This window comes from Chlamydotis macqueenii, chromosome 1, assembly GCF_036417535.1.
Source record: "Chlamydotis macqueenii isolate bChlMac1 chromosome 1, bChlMac1.mat, whole genome shotgun sequence".
Taxonomy (NCBI): Eukaryota; Metazoa; Chordata; class Aves; order Otidiformes; family Otididae; genus Chlamydotis; species Chlamydotis macqueenii.
The window spans coordinates 197,135,064-197,153,208 of NC_141556.1; the positions used below are offsets into that span (position 1 = coordinate 197,135,064).

General features: G+C 39.1%; 1 protein-coding gene across 1 annotated transcript in view; it reads right to left on the reverse strand.

Annotated features, from left to right (window-relative positions):
* Nucleotides 1–18,145, reverse strand: part of PARP4 (poly(ADP-ribose) polymerase family member 4) — a 62,198-nt gene that overhangs the window by 26,654 nt on the left and 17,399 nt on the right. Inside the window, 12 exon segments of the mRNA XM_086760252.1 lie at nucleotides 1,044–1,208; nucleotides 2,823–2,909; nucleotides 3,132–3,263; nucleotides 5,502–5,626; nucleotides 6,176–6,338; nucleotides 7,106–7,289; nucleotides 7,501–7,599; nucleotides 10,039–10,176; nucleotides 11,183–11,343; nucleotides 13,652–13,825; nucleotides 15,842–15,979; nucleotides 17,329–17,475. Coding sequence (XP_086616378.1) covers nucleotides 1,044–1,208; nucleotides 2,823–2,909; nucleotides 3,132–3,263; nucleotides 5,502–5,626; nucleotides 6,176–6,338; nucleotides 7,106–7,289; nucleotides 7,501–7,599; nucleotides 10,039–10,176; nucleotides 11,183–11,343; nucleotides 13,652–13,825; nucleotides 15,842–15,979; nucleotides 17,329–17,475 — 1,713 coding nt within the window.

The following is an 18,145-nucleotide window of genomic DNA, read 5'->3' on the forward strand; positions in this document are numbered from 1 at the left end:
GATGCACCCACTGCTGGCCAAGGCCGAGCCCAGCAGCGACAGTGGTAGCAACTCTGGGATAACATAGTTAAGAAGGGGAAAAAAACCTGAAAATGCCTGAAGGAGGCTGTGGCCCGTGGAGGGCCTGCACTGGGGCAGGCTCCTGGAAGGAGCTGTGGTCCCGTAGAAAGAGAAGCCCCTGCTGGAGCAGGTTCGGTGGCAGGACTTGTGACTCCACGGGGTACCCACGCTGGAGCAGTCTGTTCCTGAGGGACTGCAGCCCATGGAAAGGACCCATGCTGGAGCAGTTCATGAAGAACTGAGCCCATGGGAAGGATCCACCTTGGAGAAGTTTGTGTAGGACGGTCTCCCATGGGAGGGACCCCACGCTGGAGCAGGGGCAGAGTGTGAGGAGTCCTCCCTCTGAGGAGGAAGGTGCGGCAGCAGAGACTGCGTGTGATGAACTGACCGCAACCCTCATTCTCTATATCCCTGCGCTGCTGTGGTGGGAAGAGGTAGAGAATTTGTGAGTGAAGTTGACCACAAGGACCATCTCTGGCTCTTTACCAGCATTTAAACACAGAAATTACCTCCCCTCCCACCTGGACAATTCAGGAGCCTTGATCAAGGGCATCCAAACAAATGGATGGGCAACCTTGTCCCTGAAGCAGAGAAGGACAATAGCAGAGTGTTCAGCAGATGCTCAGGTGCAGCTTCATGATGGAGATAATATAATGTCTTTGCAAGCCAAAGGAGGAACAGCAGCATAGAAACAGCCGATAACTCAAAATATGAGATCTAACACGTGCCAACTCAAGTCAACTTTCTAAGCCCTGCAGGAGTAAATACATCCTCAGAGATAATTAGAGGCTTTCTACCAATCACAACATTCCTAAGTTTGTTTTCACATTGCTTTATGACAAGAATGGTTACAAACAATTATAATCTATTAAAAGAGAAGAAATGAAAAGGAAAACAATCACTTGTATAACTACAATCCCCTAGGCATGGAACTTTTGCTTCGAAACAAGAAGATGCTATTTTAAGACTGTACTTTAACAAACCTGTGTGTTTTCATTTAATGCTTTGTCCTGTTGCCATGGTGACACAGAAGCAGGCATATGAAAGGTGATACAACCATGCTCAAAGCTCAGTTCAGTGATATAGGTGATTTTGATCACAACTGTAGAATTTGGAGGTAAGTTTCCAACACTTATTACAAAAATATCCTAAAAAAAACCAAACAAAAAACCACAAACTAGCTTTAATGACATAATTAAGGTCTATGTTTTCTAAATCAATTCATTTGGTGTTTAGGCACAGTGAAACCAAATGCTAACACAGCAACTACTACTTGGTTTTGCTGAAGTGTAAGGAAAAATGAGATTATTACATGAAATGTCAAATGTTCAATAATTCCTTAATCTCTGGGAAAAACTGATCAACAGTAACTCAATAAATCAATCTTTTACAAAAAAAACCCAAAACAAAACAAAAAGGAAACCACCTGAAAGAGAAATATCATAGAATCATAGAATAGTTTGGGTTGGAAGGGACCTTTAAAGGTCATCTAGTCCAACCCCCCTGCAAGGAGCAGCGACATCTCCAACCAGATCAGGCTGCTCAGACCCCCATCCAACCTGGCCTTGAATGTTTCCAGGGATGGGGCATCCACCACCTCTCTGAGCAACCTGTTCCACCATCCTCATTGTAAAATTTTTTTCCTTATATCAAGTCTAAATCTACCTACTTCTAGTTTAAAACCATTGTCTCTTGTCCTATCTTAACAGGCTCTGGTAAAGAGTTTCTCCCTGTCTTTCTTATAAGCCCCCTTGAGGTACTGGAAGGCCACTATAAGGTCTCCCCGGAGCCTTCTCTTCTCCAGGCTGAACAGACCCAACTCTCTCAGCCTGTCCTCATAGGAGAGGTGCTCCAGCCCCTCTGACCATCTTCATGGCCCTCCTCTGGACTCTTTCCAACAGGTCCATGTCCTTCTGATGTTGGGGGCTCCAGAGTTGGATGCAGTACTCCAGGTGGGGTCTCACCAGAGCAGAGTAGAGGGGGAGCATCACCTCCCTTGACTCACTCGCCACGCTTCTCTTGATGCAGCCCAAGGTATGGTTGGCTTTCTGGGCTGCAAGTGCACATTTCTGGCTCATATTGAGATTTTCATCCACCAGTACCCCCAAGTCCTTCTCCTCAGGGCTGCACTCAATCCATTTTCTGCCCAGCCTGTATTTGTGCTTGGGATTGCTCGGACCCACGTGCAGGACCTTGCACTTGGCCTTGCTGAACTTCATGAGGTTTTCATGGGCCCACCCCTCCAGCTTTCCAGGTCCCTCTGGATAGCAGCCCTTCCGTCCAGTGTGTCAATGGCACCACACATCTTGGTGTCATCAGCGAACTTGCCAACACTGTCCATGTCACCAGTTAAGATGTTAAACAGTGCTAGTCCCAGTACTGATACCTGAAGAACATCACTCATCACTGGTCTCCATTTGGATATTGAGCCATTGATTGCAATTCTTTGAGTGCAACCATCTAGACAATTCTTTGTACACTGAGTTGTTCATCCATCAAATACATCTCTCTCCAATTTAGAGACAAGGATGTCATGCGGGACAGTGTCAAATGCTTTGCACAAGTCCAGGCAGATGATGTCAGTATCTGTTTTATGTAAGCCATAGCACATATTTATGGAAACAACAGTGGTTTAAAAAATGTTAAAATGTATGGTCCAAATAAGTTCTAGTAAAAATGAGTTTCCCAACAAAGACATGATTCAGCAAATTGAGTAGCTGCAAAATTTTCAAGTAGGTACTAAACCACAAAATTTAACATACCGGTGCATCCTGGTCCATTAGATAAGCTCCATCACCCTGACTGATAGCTTTCTGATATTCCTTATGTGCTTGTTTCTTTTCTTTAACCTATGAAAGATTGTTCCAAAATAAGTCATTTCACCTCTATAGACAGAAAACTTAACCAATATTCTCTTAAATGACATGACTACCTTGAAATTCAGTCAAGTGGTAACAACAAAAGACATGAGAAACCAAAATTAGTGTTGCACATCTTCATTACTAATTAAGGGCTTTCAGATCTTGAGACTGAAGGAGCTACATCAAAGGCAAAATACAACAACACTTTACCTCTCCAATGATGTGTTTTCCATTGATAAAAGCTTCAAATCCACAAACAGCAGCTTTATCATCCAAAGGAAAGACATATTTGGCTTCAGTTGGTTTATTGGCTTGATTAGTGTAGGTCTGAAACATTACTACCTGAAATGAATATTTTTTGCATAACTGTAATGTTAAAATGTACTTAAGACATCAATACTTTAAGTAGAACAGGGTACCTGCTGAGCACTGTGAAATGTCACTATGTATGCCACAACCAGAACTTCTATTGTACCTTACAAATGAAGGTATGGCATTCACCAGTACTTGACAAATATGTATCTCCAGAAACATGCAAGGAACTATAGAACTTCTAATCTCTATATCATTAATCAGATCTCTTCCAGAAGAAGAGCAATCACAACCTTCTAAAGGTTATCTGATATACTGGCAGAGCTGGAGCTGTCAAGCTACAAAAGAAGTCACCACTGCAATCCATCTGTAATAGCTTCAAGCTAGTAAGGACTAAACAAGAAAGAAGAGTAAATCTCCACAAAAAAAAAAATTGATCTATTTTTATGTTATACTAAACGAGGTGTTTAGAAAAGCCTGTTAGTTTTATTTGTATAGTATCCATCTTCTAGTGCCAGAATTTCTGTCTCTGAGGTGGCAGATTGCATCTGTCTTTCTTCTCACATCTGCTCTTCTGTTTACTTTCTGTGTGTCATAACAAAACTGTAGCAATTCCTTATTCCCCTTTGTTGCCATTCTTATTGTCCCTTGTCATCTGATAATTTCTGATGTATGCTCTGTATTGGGTCATTGCCACTGGATAGTAATTCATTTCACAGGAAACCAGACAAAAACCAAAACAAAACAGAACCAAAAAACCAACATCCCCCCAACAATCCTTCATGAGAAGAACAGTTGTTCAAAGGAATCAGACTGATCAGACAACACCTGTGAGTGTTGGAACAGTTTAAGCACAAACTCATCTGTAAACAATTATTTCAGATCCTTTTATCTCCTGTTTTCCCCTGCATTCTTTTTTAAGGCTTTAGCAACAACGTATAGAATCATAGAATGGTTAGGATTGGAAGGGACCTTTAAAGGTCATCTAGTCCAACCCCCCTGCAGACACATCTCCAGCCAGATCAGGTTGCTCAGAGCCTCATCCAACCTGGCCTTGAACATTTCCAGAAATGGGGCATCTACCACCTCTCTGGGCAACCGGTTCCACTGTTCCACCACCCTCAGTGTAAAAAATTTCTTCCTAATATCTAATCTAAATATACCTCCCTCTATTTTGAAACCATTAGCCCTAGTCCTGTCACAACAGGCCCTACTGAACTGTCTCTCCCTGTCTTTCCTGTAGGCTTCCTTGAGGTATTGAGGCTCCCTTCCGCTCCTTATAGCGGAAGACCGCTATAAGGTCTCCCCGGAGCCTTCTCTTCTCCAGGCTGAACAGACCCAACTCTCTCAGCCTGTCCTCATAGGAAAGGTGCTCCAGCCCTCTGGTCATCTTCGTGGCCCTCCTCTGGACCCTCTCCAACAGGTCCATGTCCTTCTTATGTTGGGTTCTCCAGAACTGGATGCACTACTCCAGGTGGGGTCTCAAAAAGCATTATTTGCTTTTATGAAGCTACTTTGGCACTAGAAACCCCTGAACACACATTCTTGTGCAGAGACATAGATGTGACAGAACTCAGTAAAGCCATAGCTTTAGCATGGTTGAGATAGCTCCAGACAGGATGCAGTCAAAGTGTGGGAGGGAGACAGGAATTATGCTCTGGGATTGGGAACGAACTTGACAGAATGTGTTCTTAGGGCATATGTACTAAAAAAAAGGTGGGCCCTTATTTTAGCCTACTTGGCTAGCTTTTATTAGTTAATTTTTCAGAACAGAACAGCAAGTTCTTCTGTATTGATTGACATTTTGCTTGTGACAGCTAATTTAGGTTGTCTAACCGAAGTAAAAATGGAAAACCAAACACATTTCCAGAAACCTTTAATCATCCTATGTATTTCTCACTGGTTTATAATTCAGCTAGCAAACAGATCACCAAGAAGGTCTTTTAAAGGGAACAGAATGCGTACACTGCTGCAGAAAGTTTCTCCTCACTGGGGACATGATTACGCATAGGCAGGAAACAGACTTAAAAATAAAGCCAAGCCTTTCACTGACCAAAGAGCCTTTGGCATTTGTTTGACTATACATCTTTAAGAATAAAAACTATTTACACTCAGTTTCAGGACTTTCCTTAGAGACTCAATTACCTTTTTTTTTTTTTTTGCAATTAACTAAATACTAAATAACATTTTGACTAAAATAGTATTTAATAAATTGATTACTTTTTCAGGGCTGACTTATGGAAGAGGACAATAAATAGCATACTCTACCTGTGCTACAAAGTCTATTATCCTCGCCTTGATATGAATACCTTCCAGAGGGACAGGATTCCCCAATCTGTCCTGAAGACCAGTTTTTACAGGATTTGAAGGATTTGCATCTGGTAATGCATAGCCTAAACAAAGAGTTTACAAAAGATTAAAAAGGTATTTCTTGAAATAAACATTCGGGAAGGACAATTGACACTGATCCTATATCAATGGCCCATGTTTATTTATGCAATTCAGAAACAGAATAGTTACAAAAGTAACAATTTCTGTTATGAATACCTGTGTTGTATTGCTGAGCTGTACTGCTGTCTGTCTAAGGGACCAGAAGTTCATGATAGTTCTTTAAGGTCTTACAAAGTCTTTGTTTAGAACCTTGCATTTTAATTACTTAAAGACTATTTGATGATTTATGCAAAAGTGCTTCCTGTGCTTGTCTTGAAACACACTGTGACAGGAGGAGTTGCAACTGCTGTTGGTAATTATGCCTACAGGAAATCAGTAAACAGATGCTACACAGACGCCATGTGGTAATCACTAATTTGGTAACAACCGCAAATAAACTACAAATTATTTCTTATTACGTTATCTTCATACAAGTACTCTAGAAAGGGTTCTGATAAGTATTTCGGAAACTCTGGAAGCAAGGCAATCTACAAACAGAAAACTTTTCTTACTCTCAGGCTGTAAATGACATTGTGACTCTGGCTCACTGTTATATTGTTCCAGTTCCACTCCAATGGCAGGCTGAAATGGTTTTACTTGATCTTCAGTGAGGCAAAATTTAACAACATATCTAATTTTAATCTGACAGGTTTTATACACAACAAATTCATCATCCTGGTAGAAACAAAGAAAGGTATTTTACAATAAAAACAAAGCTGTAGATAATATCTAAAACAATGCAAATTGATTAAGAGGTCAACCTAAATGACACATCATTTTTGAAAACGATAAGAATCTGACAGCTTTTATTTTCACTCCCCTAATCTCTCTGTATCAGTACCATTTACATCTCTTATCTTCTTACTTTGTATTCTCCACACTCCTCTTATTTCCTTTTCTCCAAAAAGCACAATCATTCCTCAAAATAACTACAAACAAAAAAAAAGTAATAAATGGGTGGATATCTAGACGGCAACTTTATCTGTTAGTGTGCCACTACAGCTATCATCCCTGCCTTAAGAGTACCAACCTATAAGGACAGGGATTTTTATCAGCTGGATTTATTTACAGAACAATGAACCTTCCATGGTACTGATTTCTTATTCCATACAAAGTAGAATATTCTTCCAAATATCAAATTAAATATCACAGACCCGATATTTATACAATTATTCAGTTATAATAAAATACAATATTCACATCTTTAAGTACTGTTTTCTTTCAAGAATTCTTTCAAGAATTCTTTACAAATAGTCTTAGAGACTTAGTAGTTTCATTCACACTTTACAGGTGCAATACAGACAAAAGCGATTTTACGCATAACTGCATAGAGATTTAGTGTCTGAACTAAAATGCAGGTTACATTCATTGTTATCTATCACTGGTATAATAAACCCAAACTTCGGAGCCTTTTCAGGTGCCCAGTACTGCAGGACCAGTACCTCAAAGTCTGAAGAGACGTCTGCTGTTTTACGGACTCCGTGCACACTGTCATAACCTGATGGTGCATTATTTAACGAATAATCTCTTTCATACAAATCTAAGCAAGATCCAAGTGCCACATCACAAACTGCCAGGAGCTGAGTTCCATCCATTTCACTGGGTGAAGAATACTTAATACTGGTGCTACATGTAAAGAGAGGTCATTCACATTTTATTAGAATTTATATTAATGTAAATATCATAGGAGTTTAAGAATACACAGGTACTTCTGAACAGATGGATAGGAATAAACTTTATAACTGAATTACCTTAAAAGTATTAAGCATTATATCTACTTAATTTCAAAAGTAAAAAGAATAAACAAAGGATAAAGAGATATTGTTGTTACTCAGACCTAACAGAATCACTGAAGTAAATGCCACTGCCCAGATTCCCAATGTCAGTTCTTTCCAGGCCATGATGTTCAACAACCACTTCCGGCATTAGGAGTCCTCTAGAGAAAAAAAAGTCACACAATGAATGAAGTACAAAATACTTCTGCATATAGCATATGGGCCAATACACATTGTGCAATTACGAACCACAAAGGATTAAAACAAAGTACACTTTACAGAAACCATTCATAGACACTCAAGGAAAATAAAGTCTATTCATAAAAAAATAAATCCCAAAGTCATATTAATCACCAAGACACTGATTACATAAGCAATAAAGACTGTTAGCTTTTCTTCATTTAGCAGAAAAACAATGCATTTTCCAGATTAATTGACAAATATTCAAAATAATTATTTGGTTATTAGATGAGTAGTTCTACATTTCTAGCAGCTTAGCTGTATTTCCTTTCAAAAAACTGTATGAAATTTTTGTATCTAACAAAAATAAAGTATGAGCTTTAAAGGTAAAATGATGGGGAATGGATACCTAGAAACTTTTCCAATGTTTGATTTGCAAACCTATTAGTGTAGAGATACCATCCTTAGACTGTTTATGAGAAATTAGAATTACTTCTGATTGATGCCCACAGAAAAATTTTATATATTTCTATATAAAATATATTAAAAATGTATAGAATGTAAAAAGACATTATATTTAAATAAGTTCAACAGTTTTCTGACTGTTGTGGTTTTGTTTCGGGGGAGGGAGGGGGCTACGGTGGCAGCTTCTGTAGGAAACTGCTAGAAGTTGCTCCCCTTTATTCAGTGGACTTGGCCAGGCCTAGGGCGGACACACTGCTAGCCAAGGCCGAGCCAATTGGTAGCAGAATGTTCTGTGATAATGCCTCTGTGACAACATATTTAAGAAGGGGAAAACAGAAAAAAAAAAAAAGAGAAGATATGAAGAAGCTGAGCGGGGACAAAGGCACAGAGGGGGAGGGCTTTGCAGGCCTCATCCTCTGGCCTCTCGCCAGGCGGCCAACTGGGCCAACTCGGCCTGGCCTGGCTGCAAGAAGTGGAGAGGAGATGAAATGGATGATGTGAAGAGAACCTGAGAGGCGTCTGCCAGCCTATTGTGAAGAACTTTTCTTGTGAGAAGAACAGCTGCAGACGCCAAGGTCAGTTCAGAAGGAGGGGGAGGAGTAATGCGGCTCCTGGCCAAGATTCCCCTGCAGCCTGTGGTGCAGCCCATGGTGGAGCAGGCTGTCCCCCTGCAGCCCATGGAGGTCCACAGAGGAGAAGAGATCCACCTGCAGCCCGTGAAGGACCCCACACCGGGGGAAGTGGATGCCTGAAGGCGGCTGTGGCCCGTGGAGGGCCCGCTGGGACAGCCATTCTGGAGAAACTGCACCCCATGGAAGAGATGACCCACGCCGGAGCAGTTTCATGAAGGACTGTGGCGTATCGGTGGGACCCCATGAAGGAGCAGGGGAGGAATGTGAGGAGTTCTTCCCCTGAGGATGAAGCAGTGGCGTAAAAAACGTGTGATGAACTGACCACGACCCCCATTCCCTCTTCCCCCCTGTGCCGCTCAGGGGATGGGGGAAGGTAGTAGAGATAATGTTAAGCTTGGGAAGAGGGAGGAGTAGGGGGAGGTTATCTTGTTCTCTGTCTCATTATCATGCTGAATGAATAGCTTTCCCCAAGTCCAGTCTGTTTTGCCCGTAACTCTAAGGATTTCTCGCTGTCCTTATCTCAAACCTCGAGCAGTTTTTCTTATATTATCTCTCCCTATTCTCTTGGAGGGTGGGGGGAGTGAGAGAGAGACTGCGTAGCCTGGTCCCGATCAGGGCTGAACTACGACACTGACTTATTATTAAAATCTGCAGTATGAGGAAAACAGATGCTAATATGACTTGAGGTATTTGAATTCTGATGGTGCTATATATCAGATTTTTAAAAATATCTTTAAATTTTCAGTGGCTGATAGTCACTTCCAACATGCTATGATGAAGATTTAAATATGTCAGGCTACCAGAGGTTATATTATTTTAGCATTATTACCATGACTGAGTGAATCCATGGTATTCAGTCATGGAACTAGATATTCTGCTATTCCAAGAAATTACAATAATCTAAAAATATGCCAAACAAAGTAGTTGTGGGTAAATAATGTACAGAAGTGGAAGGAGGAAATTGTCAATGCAGTTCTTTCCTAAAATAGAATAAATTTTCCACACAGCCATTGCTCTCCTACTCTCTCCATTTTATCATCTTTCACCTCAATTTAAACCATACTCCTCACCATCATATCCAAACAGCTGCATCTCAAGCCTAATCTACCTGGAGAGTATTTAAATTTATCACTACAAAAGACTGATTTTTCCTTCCAGAGGTCTGTAGAAGTATATAGATGTTCATATAAATGTTAACAGTGAAAAAAAATAGGCTAAACGTAGTACAAAAGAGCTTCCTTAAAGCAAAAGAAAGTCAAAATATATTTAAGAATATAGTTAAGTCTGATTCAATGTCACAAAAAATGGAATGTAAATTTTTACCTGGAAAGAATTCCCATGAAGTTGCGCACAGATGATGCATGGAATAAGGATCGAACATTTCCAAGACTACTCAGAAATTCTGCTGTTTCACTTATTCTGCCAACCCTATACACTTGTAAAATTTTCACTGGACAGTCACTGCAAGAAATTTGAAATAATCTTTGAGATTTCAAAACTTAGAAAGTGCATTTAAGATCAATACACTGCTAAAAGAGAAAGTGTTATTCTAAATTTCAAAGCAATGTTCAACTTTTTTTTTTGTTAGCACTTTGGGTGGCAGTTATTAAAGAAAAATGTAGCATAAGAGAACAATCACCAGATATTAAAAATTTTATTACTAAATTCAAGACCTATTTAGACATTTTGGAAGACATTGGAAATGTGTTTTGATGCTTAAAGTAATATAAAATTATCTTATTTGACATTTTGGGATCTAAATTCAAAGATGTGACATACAAAATGCCATAAAAGTCTGTGCAGCTCAGAGTCTGTAAGTGTATAAATTATTGCCAGCAAATTTAACTTGTACTAAAAATTATTTTACTGAGAATACTGAGACACTTCACTGTGTTGGCTGAACTACAAACATCTTAGCATCACAGTTCAGGCTATCTGGAGCTGGTAACTCTCAATTAACAAAAAACTTGGGAGGAAAACTTGGGTTGCAATCCCACCTCCAGCAAGATTTATGCATTTTACATACAGTAGATACTAGACAGAGCTGTCACCAAGATTCTTGTCCTTCCCTTCCTGTGATTACACACAAGAGAGTCAGATTCTCTGTTTACCTCTTCTTACTTTTATCCTTACCAGCTGAATGCTCTACTTAGCTATTGTGTAAAGGTCTGAGTGCCTAACAGTGTGCTCACCACCTTCCCTCTGCATAAGCAGTCTGCTGCGTACACACGCTCGGAATATACTTCCTCAGATGACAGATTCTGGACTAAGGACTGAGTGGCCTAACAGTATAAATTTACCTCCATTTTGTTCTAGTATAAGTTATGGTAAATATGCCAGCTCTGCAACCCCATTAGTGCAATCAACACTGCACAGTAGCAGACCCTGATAATTCAGTCCTCTTTAGAGGTATTTTGTACATTACACCTTAAACGTTACTGGAATTGCGTAACTATGAAACACTCACTTGTAATTGTTTTTTAACACTTGTCGTTCAACATTGAGAAATTCACAACTCGTTGAGTCAACAGCTTCAATCTTGCACCTCAGAGCCCTGTATTTGGCCAAAGATGATGGGTTTGGGCATGACATATTTGTTTCATGTATATTCAGCATGTCTCTGATTAGCTAGAAAATACAGACAGACATTTATGAATACTTCATACATTTTAATTAAGGAAACATGCAAATCAGACTGAATTTTTATATAAACTTATAGCCAGATTGAATTATATAAAGTTACAGTGTAGTAACAATGAAATGGAATACTCAAAAGAACATTTCCACTTGTTAGATACAGTTTGGAACAAAAGCAAACAGCTATAGAGTGCCGTGAAAACAATTCAGAAGAAAAACCTATATGAGAAATAGTGTTAAACTGCTTCTCTACAACTCCAAATCAAGATTTGGATAGAGCCTGCTCACAACAGCTCCAAAAACCAGTATTTGTGCTTAGTTACCATTTTGATTTTGCTTATGAGGCAATCCTTACTTGTTAAAATCTGGCATGTTGTCCCTGACATCACTATCCAGCTTAGGGCAGCAGCACAAGGCACCCATGTGATTTTGTTACAGCAGAAGAAAGGAGGATATTGAGCTTTGAAGAGACTGTACAGTTCACTAAGCCATGAAAAAGCTTTATGAGACACTGGATTTTTATATATAAATATATATCAGAAATATTAAAAGATTTTAATTATCAAAAGATTTCCAAGTTTAAAGGCACTATTAACATTTGTTCTTTTAGAACAGTAAGGAGCCTCTTTACCTCTCCCCCTTTATATTTTGTAGCTTACAGAAGACTGACTTCTGGATGTCCTTTGCCAACAGAAAGGGGTATCTCTGGCAGAATCTATGGAATTTACATTATAATTCCAATACAAGGAGGAAATTGAATTTGCTCTATAGTTACAAGAGTGATGTAGCCATCAGAGCCCTGAATATCTCCTGCCTCTCCAGAGGGCCTGGCTGCTTCAGCTCAGGACCAGCTTTGACAGTGCAGCTGTGGAGCCTTGAAAGAGAGCTCTGAGAATACTCAGCAGATTCCTGCCCCTCCTTTGCTCAAGAGATGCCTTTGAGCTTAGGCTCTTGCCCTTGGTCTCTTGGCTGAGTTATGTTGCCGATACACCTGCATTCAGCCTCCCACCTCCCTGGTTCTGACCCAGGTCCTGTGGACTTGAGTTCCTGGTTTGACCTTGGACCTGCCAGACAAGCCATAATGAGGAGGCAATCTACACTGATGCTGGCTACCATCACCAGCAGTCACTGTCACCTGCTCTTCCTATTTGGGTACTGTGGGGCTGAGCCCCTGCCAGTGGTGTGACTGCCCTGGCCTTGCTCACTTTCACCCCCTGCCCCATCCAGCTGCCCTTGTGGAGCAGCCAGCCCTTGCTGCTGAGCACAAGGGCTGCATCTGTGTGCACTCAGCACACCTCATCAGCAATCCCCCTGGCTGGCTGAGAATTTTCCCGCTAGTTTCTGCAAAGATGTGACAATGTACTGACTTGCTGCACAGTAATTGAACTCCCTATTGACTGAACTGCTAGCCAGCTTAAAAATGAAGGATCTGACTAAATAACACAGAAACTGAGGGGGAGCTACGTGGGAGATCCCTGGAGATTCCCCGAGGCAGGTCAGCTGTGCTGAGATCAACTGAAAGATGTTATCTGGTTATAGATGTGCTGACTAAGTTCTTGCACTAACAATCCAGGAAGTCCAGGGAACTCCCCCCAGGCAGTCTGTGCTGTAGGAGTAGGAGCAGATCAAGCTGTACATAGATTGGTAATTTTAAACAGTCTCTAGAAATTGTTCCTGCATATGTAGGAAAGCAAAGGGTACACAGAACAGTCTTTGCATACAGTTAAAATAGCTTATATTTTTTTAATATACTTTAAGATAATAGAAACTCATTATATATATGCTGGAGTAGTTGCTAGGGTCAGCTGGATGATAACAACAGTTCTGTGACTCTCATTTGATCCAGCTTTTCTGTGTCTCAATAGTATGTCCAGAATATCACTCCCTATAGCATTTCAGCATGTGAACATGTCATTATACACTTTAGATAATGCCAGGAAAATGCATGCGACTATAAGGCAGGTGCATCCAGCTCCTATAAATAGACAGATTTTCATAATTAAGTAAAAAAAAAAAAAAGAGATAAATACCCCACCAAAAGTGAACAAGACAGAACAAGATGCCATCACAACAATGACTGCAATGGAAACTGCTGTCGCCGTCTGGACAACAACTGGTCTTCCTGTTCAAAACAATGAATTCTCTCCATTCAGAAGATTCCAATAAATTATTATTTTTTTTAAACTGACAGCCCTATGACTAGCTGTGCAAAGTATCCCATGAATTTATCTAGTGAGCTCATTCAAAAACGGTGTAGTGCAGTGCAGATCAGGGCTTACTAGTAATATGGAAAAGTTACCTGACACAGGTCCTGTTTTCTAGATAGCAGATTTTTGGAAACTTTATAGTCTATTTCAGTTTTGTGACGTATAACTTGATAGAATTCCATCATCATCTCTTGTAGTGCTTCTTCGCCAGCTCCCTCATCCAGTGCATTCTTTACTTGGAGTAAAATACCTTCTGCTTTGCTCACCTTTAAAAGAAGATATTATTAAACTGAAAGCTATCACAAAATTGCAGAAAGAGGGCAAAGCAATAAATACTGAAAATGGATTGTTTAATTCCACATTGAAATAAAACTTTAACTCTTGTTAGTGCAATAGCCACAAAGTATTTTCTTGCAGCTAGGATATGAAAACAGTATTTCAAAGTTGGATATCATTCTGCCCTTATACTGGGCTACTTGCAAAGTACCTCAAGCAGAGCTAAGAGACACTAAGATAACCTCCCTGAAATAAAACGGAATGTGAATCAGATAGAAAGATAATGTTCCTTAACATCTTGTTGATTCATATTGCCAGATTTAATGCGTTGATGAAATAACAGAAAGTAGAGGACAACAAATTTCTTACTAAATGTCTAAGTGTACTAGTTCATCCTAAAATATATAAAGCAGAGTAGAAGTCCTATTTATAATGTGCAACCTACAGATGAAATGAAAGTAATGATTAATTTTAGACAGTTTGGCAGACAGACAGGATATAGATTTTCTTGTATCTGCATATTTCTTCTCAATTGGAAATTTTTCACTGAATATTCTACATGATTTTGTCTTCTCAAGGCACAAGGAAAAAGGCAAAATGTTTTTTAGTTTACATGAACCACAGGCAACAGCTAGTAAAATGCTGACATTAGAAGCTGCATAGCAATGTCTAACTGCATTGATCCAAGACTGGTCTCTGTCTCACAAATGCCTTCGAGAAAAAAAATGGAGGATTAATCTAATTGAATGGCAATCCATTTCTTAATTATTGTGTTTCAAAAATCCAGAGATTTTTTTCTCTCAATACAAATGTTATTTTTCTTTCAAATATAATTATAAGTGGGAAGAGTTAGTGAAAGCAGTTTTATCATATTCTTACAGATCGATACATTGAGATACAGAATTTTTTAGGTCTAAGGTTCAGCTCTTGCAAAAGCTACCCATGACTGAATATTATTTATAAAATTTCACCTACCTGAAATATGTTAGGAATCTTAATATCCAAACAACTGGACCTCATAAAAAGCATTTATCACAAACAGCATTTCCTTATGTTTGTTGATTTATGCAATGTATTCACTATTGTCTCTGAGTACATGTATACAATATTTCTCATGTTCTGCTTCCTCACTAGAACCTACATAAATGTGTATTATTTCCACATCTAAAAGTAAAAGGAATATTCTTCTACCACACATCAATTGAAGAGCATCAAAAGTAAGTTTCACATAATAAGATTAAGGCAAAGTCATTCCAGAATTGGGGATCTTCTACCGGCAAAGCTCTTCCAATTTAAAACCAACAAATCTTCAGGTAATTTTGCCTTCAGTGATAACAGAGATGAACAAAACACTAATCTTAAACAGCTATTTTGTTAGCCATTTGTTAAGTTACATGAACTTAAATGACATGAATAAACATTACCCTCTTATGTGTCTAGGGAGCAAAGCAAAATAATTGAGGTGTGTGGGAAACTGGGATTACATGAGCCATAGATTTGAGAAAGGAGTGGATAGGCAGTTACTCCTAATAACAGCTGTAATATCCAAAGGCCTTCAAGAGTAGCTGTGTGTTAATTACATGTGCCATCTGATAATGCAGACAGGGACTATAATTAAAACTATTTTTCCATGACAAGAGAATGGCTGACTGAAGTATGGTTGAAACATACTGGCAGGAGACAGTAACCTGCTATTATGCATTGCCTTCTATGACTATCTTCTTCTGTGACTTGACTTATCTTGTGGAAGGGATCCTCCCATCAGAACTGTGTAAATTGCTATAAAATGGAAAAGGCCTCGGAGGTACAGCGTGTTTTTAGTGTCACAATTCTAAAGCAAAATTTAAGACAAAAATTTCTGAAGCATGGATTTGCTGAAGTGCAGGAGTATCAAAAGTGTAATTACCAGTTCCAATCTGAAACACAGCATACATGTTTGCTGGGAAAAAATTACTTCTAACAGCATTTACGTATTCAACCGCACAGAGTAACAGGAATTAACTTACATCATTTAGGCTTATGTTGTTTACGGATTCAAGCAGTAAACTATACAGGTGGCCAATAGCTTCTGCCCAGATCAATTCCACAAAATCACTAACTTCCTGACATATAGCACTTGAATGGATGGCTTCTTCTAGAAGTAACTGTAGTAAAATAAACACAATTCAGTGAAAAGACAAAGATGCAAGTCACAGCAGTGAAGTTCTTACAGAGATAATTAAACTTTCCTATTGTCATAAACAATACAGTGTGCAATGCTCATTCATGCCTAATATAATTTCTTCAGTCCCATCGAACTGAAGGGAAGGTTTGCTTTTATAAATTCTTTCAAGTAGAGAGCATGGCAGGCCAAATGGCCATGACCTCTCTTGAAAACTGAGACATAAAGTCCTGGAGAAGACAGAAGTTGATTTGCTTGATATCTTTATCAGTACATTGTACTATCAAGAACATGGACATAACAGTCTGCAGATCCCAGCCATTTCCTTTTTTGCACAGGTAGTAAAAGAATAGGTGGTCCAAAATGGCCAGTGTTTTACAACATCTCTAACAGATGACACTAGATCTCTAATTTAGAAAGCTCTAGTGGGAAATACATTATTCCTGCAAAAATAAAAAATTGGAACAGCAAAGCTACAGGAGAATAGTGAGGCCATGAAAATCAGTGCAATTCTTACACCAAAAAGAGTTGTGAATACAGTTTTTCTCATGTTTTTCTGAGGAACACTGTTAAAGCATTACTTGAGCTTTTTCTCACTGTTCTACAACTCCAGAAGATGCCATTAAACTTGATGCCATTAAGCAATTCTCACACAAGTTTGGACACTCTACATTACTTTTTTATATGGCATCAACCACACAGCTTCTGAGATCACTACAGGACATATGTGGGCCTTTCACCATTGCTGAATATAATCCATGTGCCAGCTGTCCCCTATAACAGAAGCTAACCATGATGGAAGACAGAAGTATATGAAGTACAGTGAGAATGTAAATGGGAAGAAAATTTCTGTCACATTATGACCATTTTTAAATAGCAGTAAAACGCTGTCTGAGGACTACTTTAGGGAGCAGAATCCAACTGCTATTGCCAGTGGCGGGAGTCCTGTTACTGATTCCAATACGATCTACATCAAGCCTGTGACATCTGTATAGTGTGCAGAGTAATTTGACAGTCATACATCACACCACAATTCTGTTTGCTATATTAGCACATCACTTTTTAGGTATCACATTAGTTTATAATGCATCTACTAAGAAAAAAAACAACTATAATGAATATGATTACATTTGCTTTTAATGTTTTTAAGTACTGGGAACATTCACTCAATATTCTGAAATAAAATAATTTCAAAACATTCGCATATTAACAGTTTCCCTTAATTTATGGCTGTATCACTGTAATCTACACAACATTTACCACATTGAGAAAATTGGAAACTAAACCAAATCATTAAGGACAGAAAAGTGTAAACATGCAAGTTGTACAAGCCTTTTGCAATTTTGAAGAAGCTAAACATTCTGCTTCTGGTGGGAAAGATTCTTTGAGCAAGAATTCCTGGCTCTTCAAGTCTGCAATAAAATTCTCATACGTTTCTCTTATTTCTTCAGCAGTACTAGTTACAAATTGTTTATTATTCTGTAAATTGAAAGAGTAAAGTTAGTCAAAGAAACTATATAGAGACTTAAAGAATAAATTTTAGCATACACTGCTCTAACAGCTGACAATCCACACTTAACTTTTGGTTTGTGATTTAAGAGGCTTCCAACAAGGCAGTGCTTTCATGAGGGTTCACAGGACAGGAAGAACAAGCACAGGGCTCCATATACAAACCCCACAGTGACAAGACAGGTTCATCTAAACATGTGCTGCAATAACCTGTTCTATCAATGGAACTACTAAAAATTCATCCCTGATAGAGCTCCTTTGACTCGAGTCTAATGTTACAATGACACAGATTGCAAGTGCTATACCAGAGTGCATACACTACTTGCATGGTGAGAAATATGTTTAGGCTGCCCTTGAGACAAGCTTTTCTGTCTCTCAACAGTATGTCCAGAATATCACTTACTATAGTATTTTAGCATATGAATATGTCATTATACAGCTTAGATATTGCCAGGGAAACGTATGTGACTATGAGGCAGGTGCATGTGGGACCACGCTGTCCCGCTGCCAAGTTCCAAAACAGTTCTTTTGAGCAAGCTGTAAGCAAACGCACAGAGCGGAGGAGCCAACTATAAATCAAACGTTTAATGACAAAGCTTAACAGAGTGACCTGCTATTATCTATATCTAAGAATTACCCT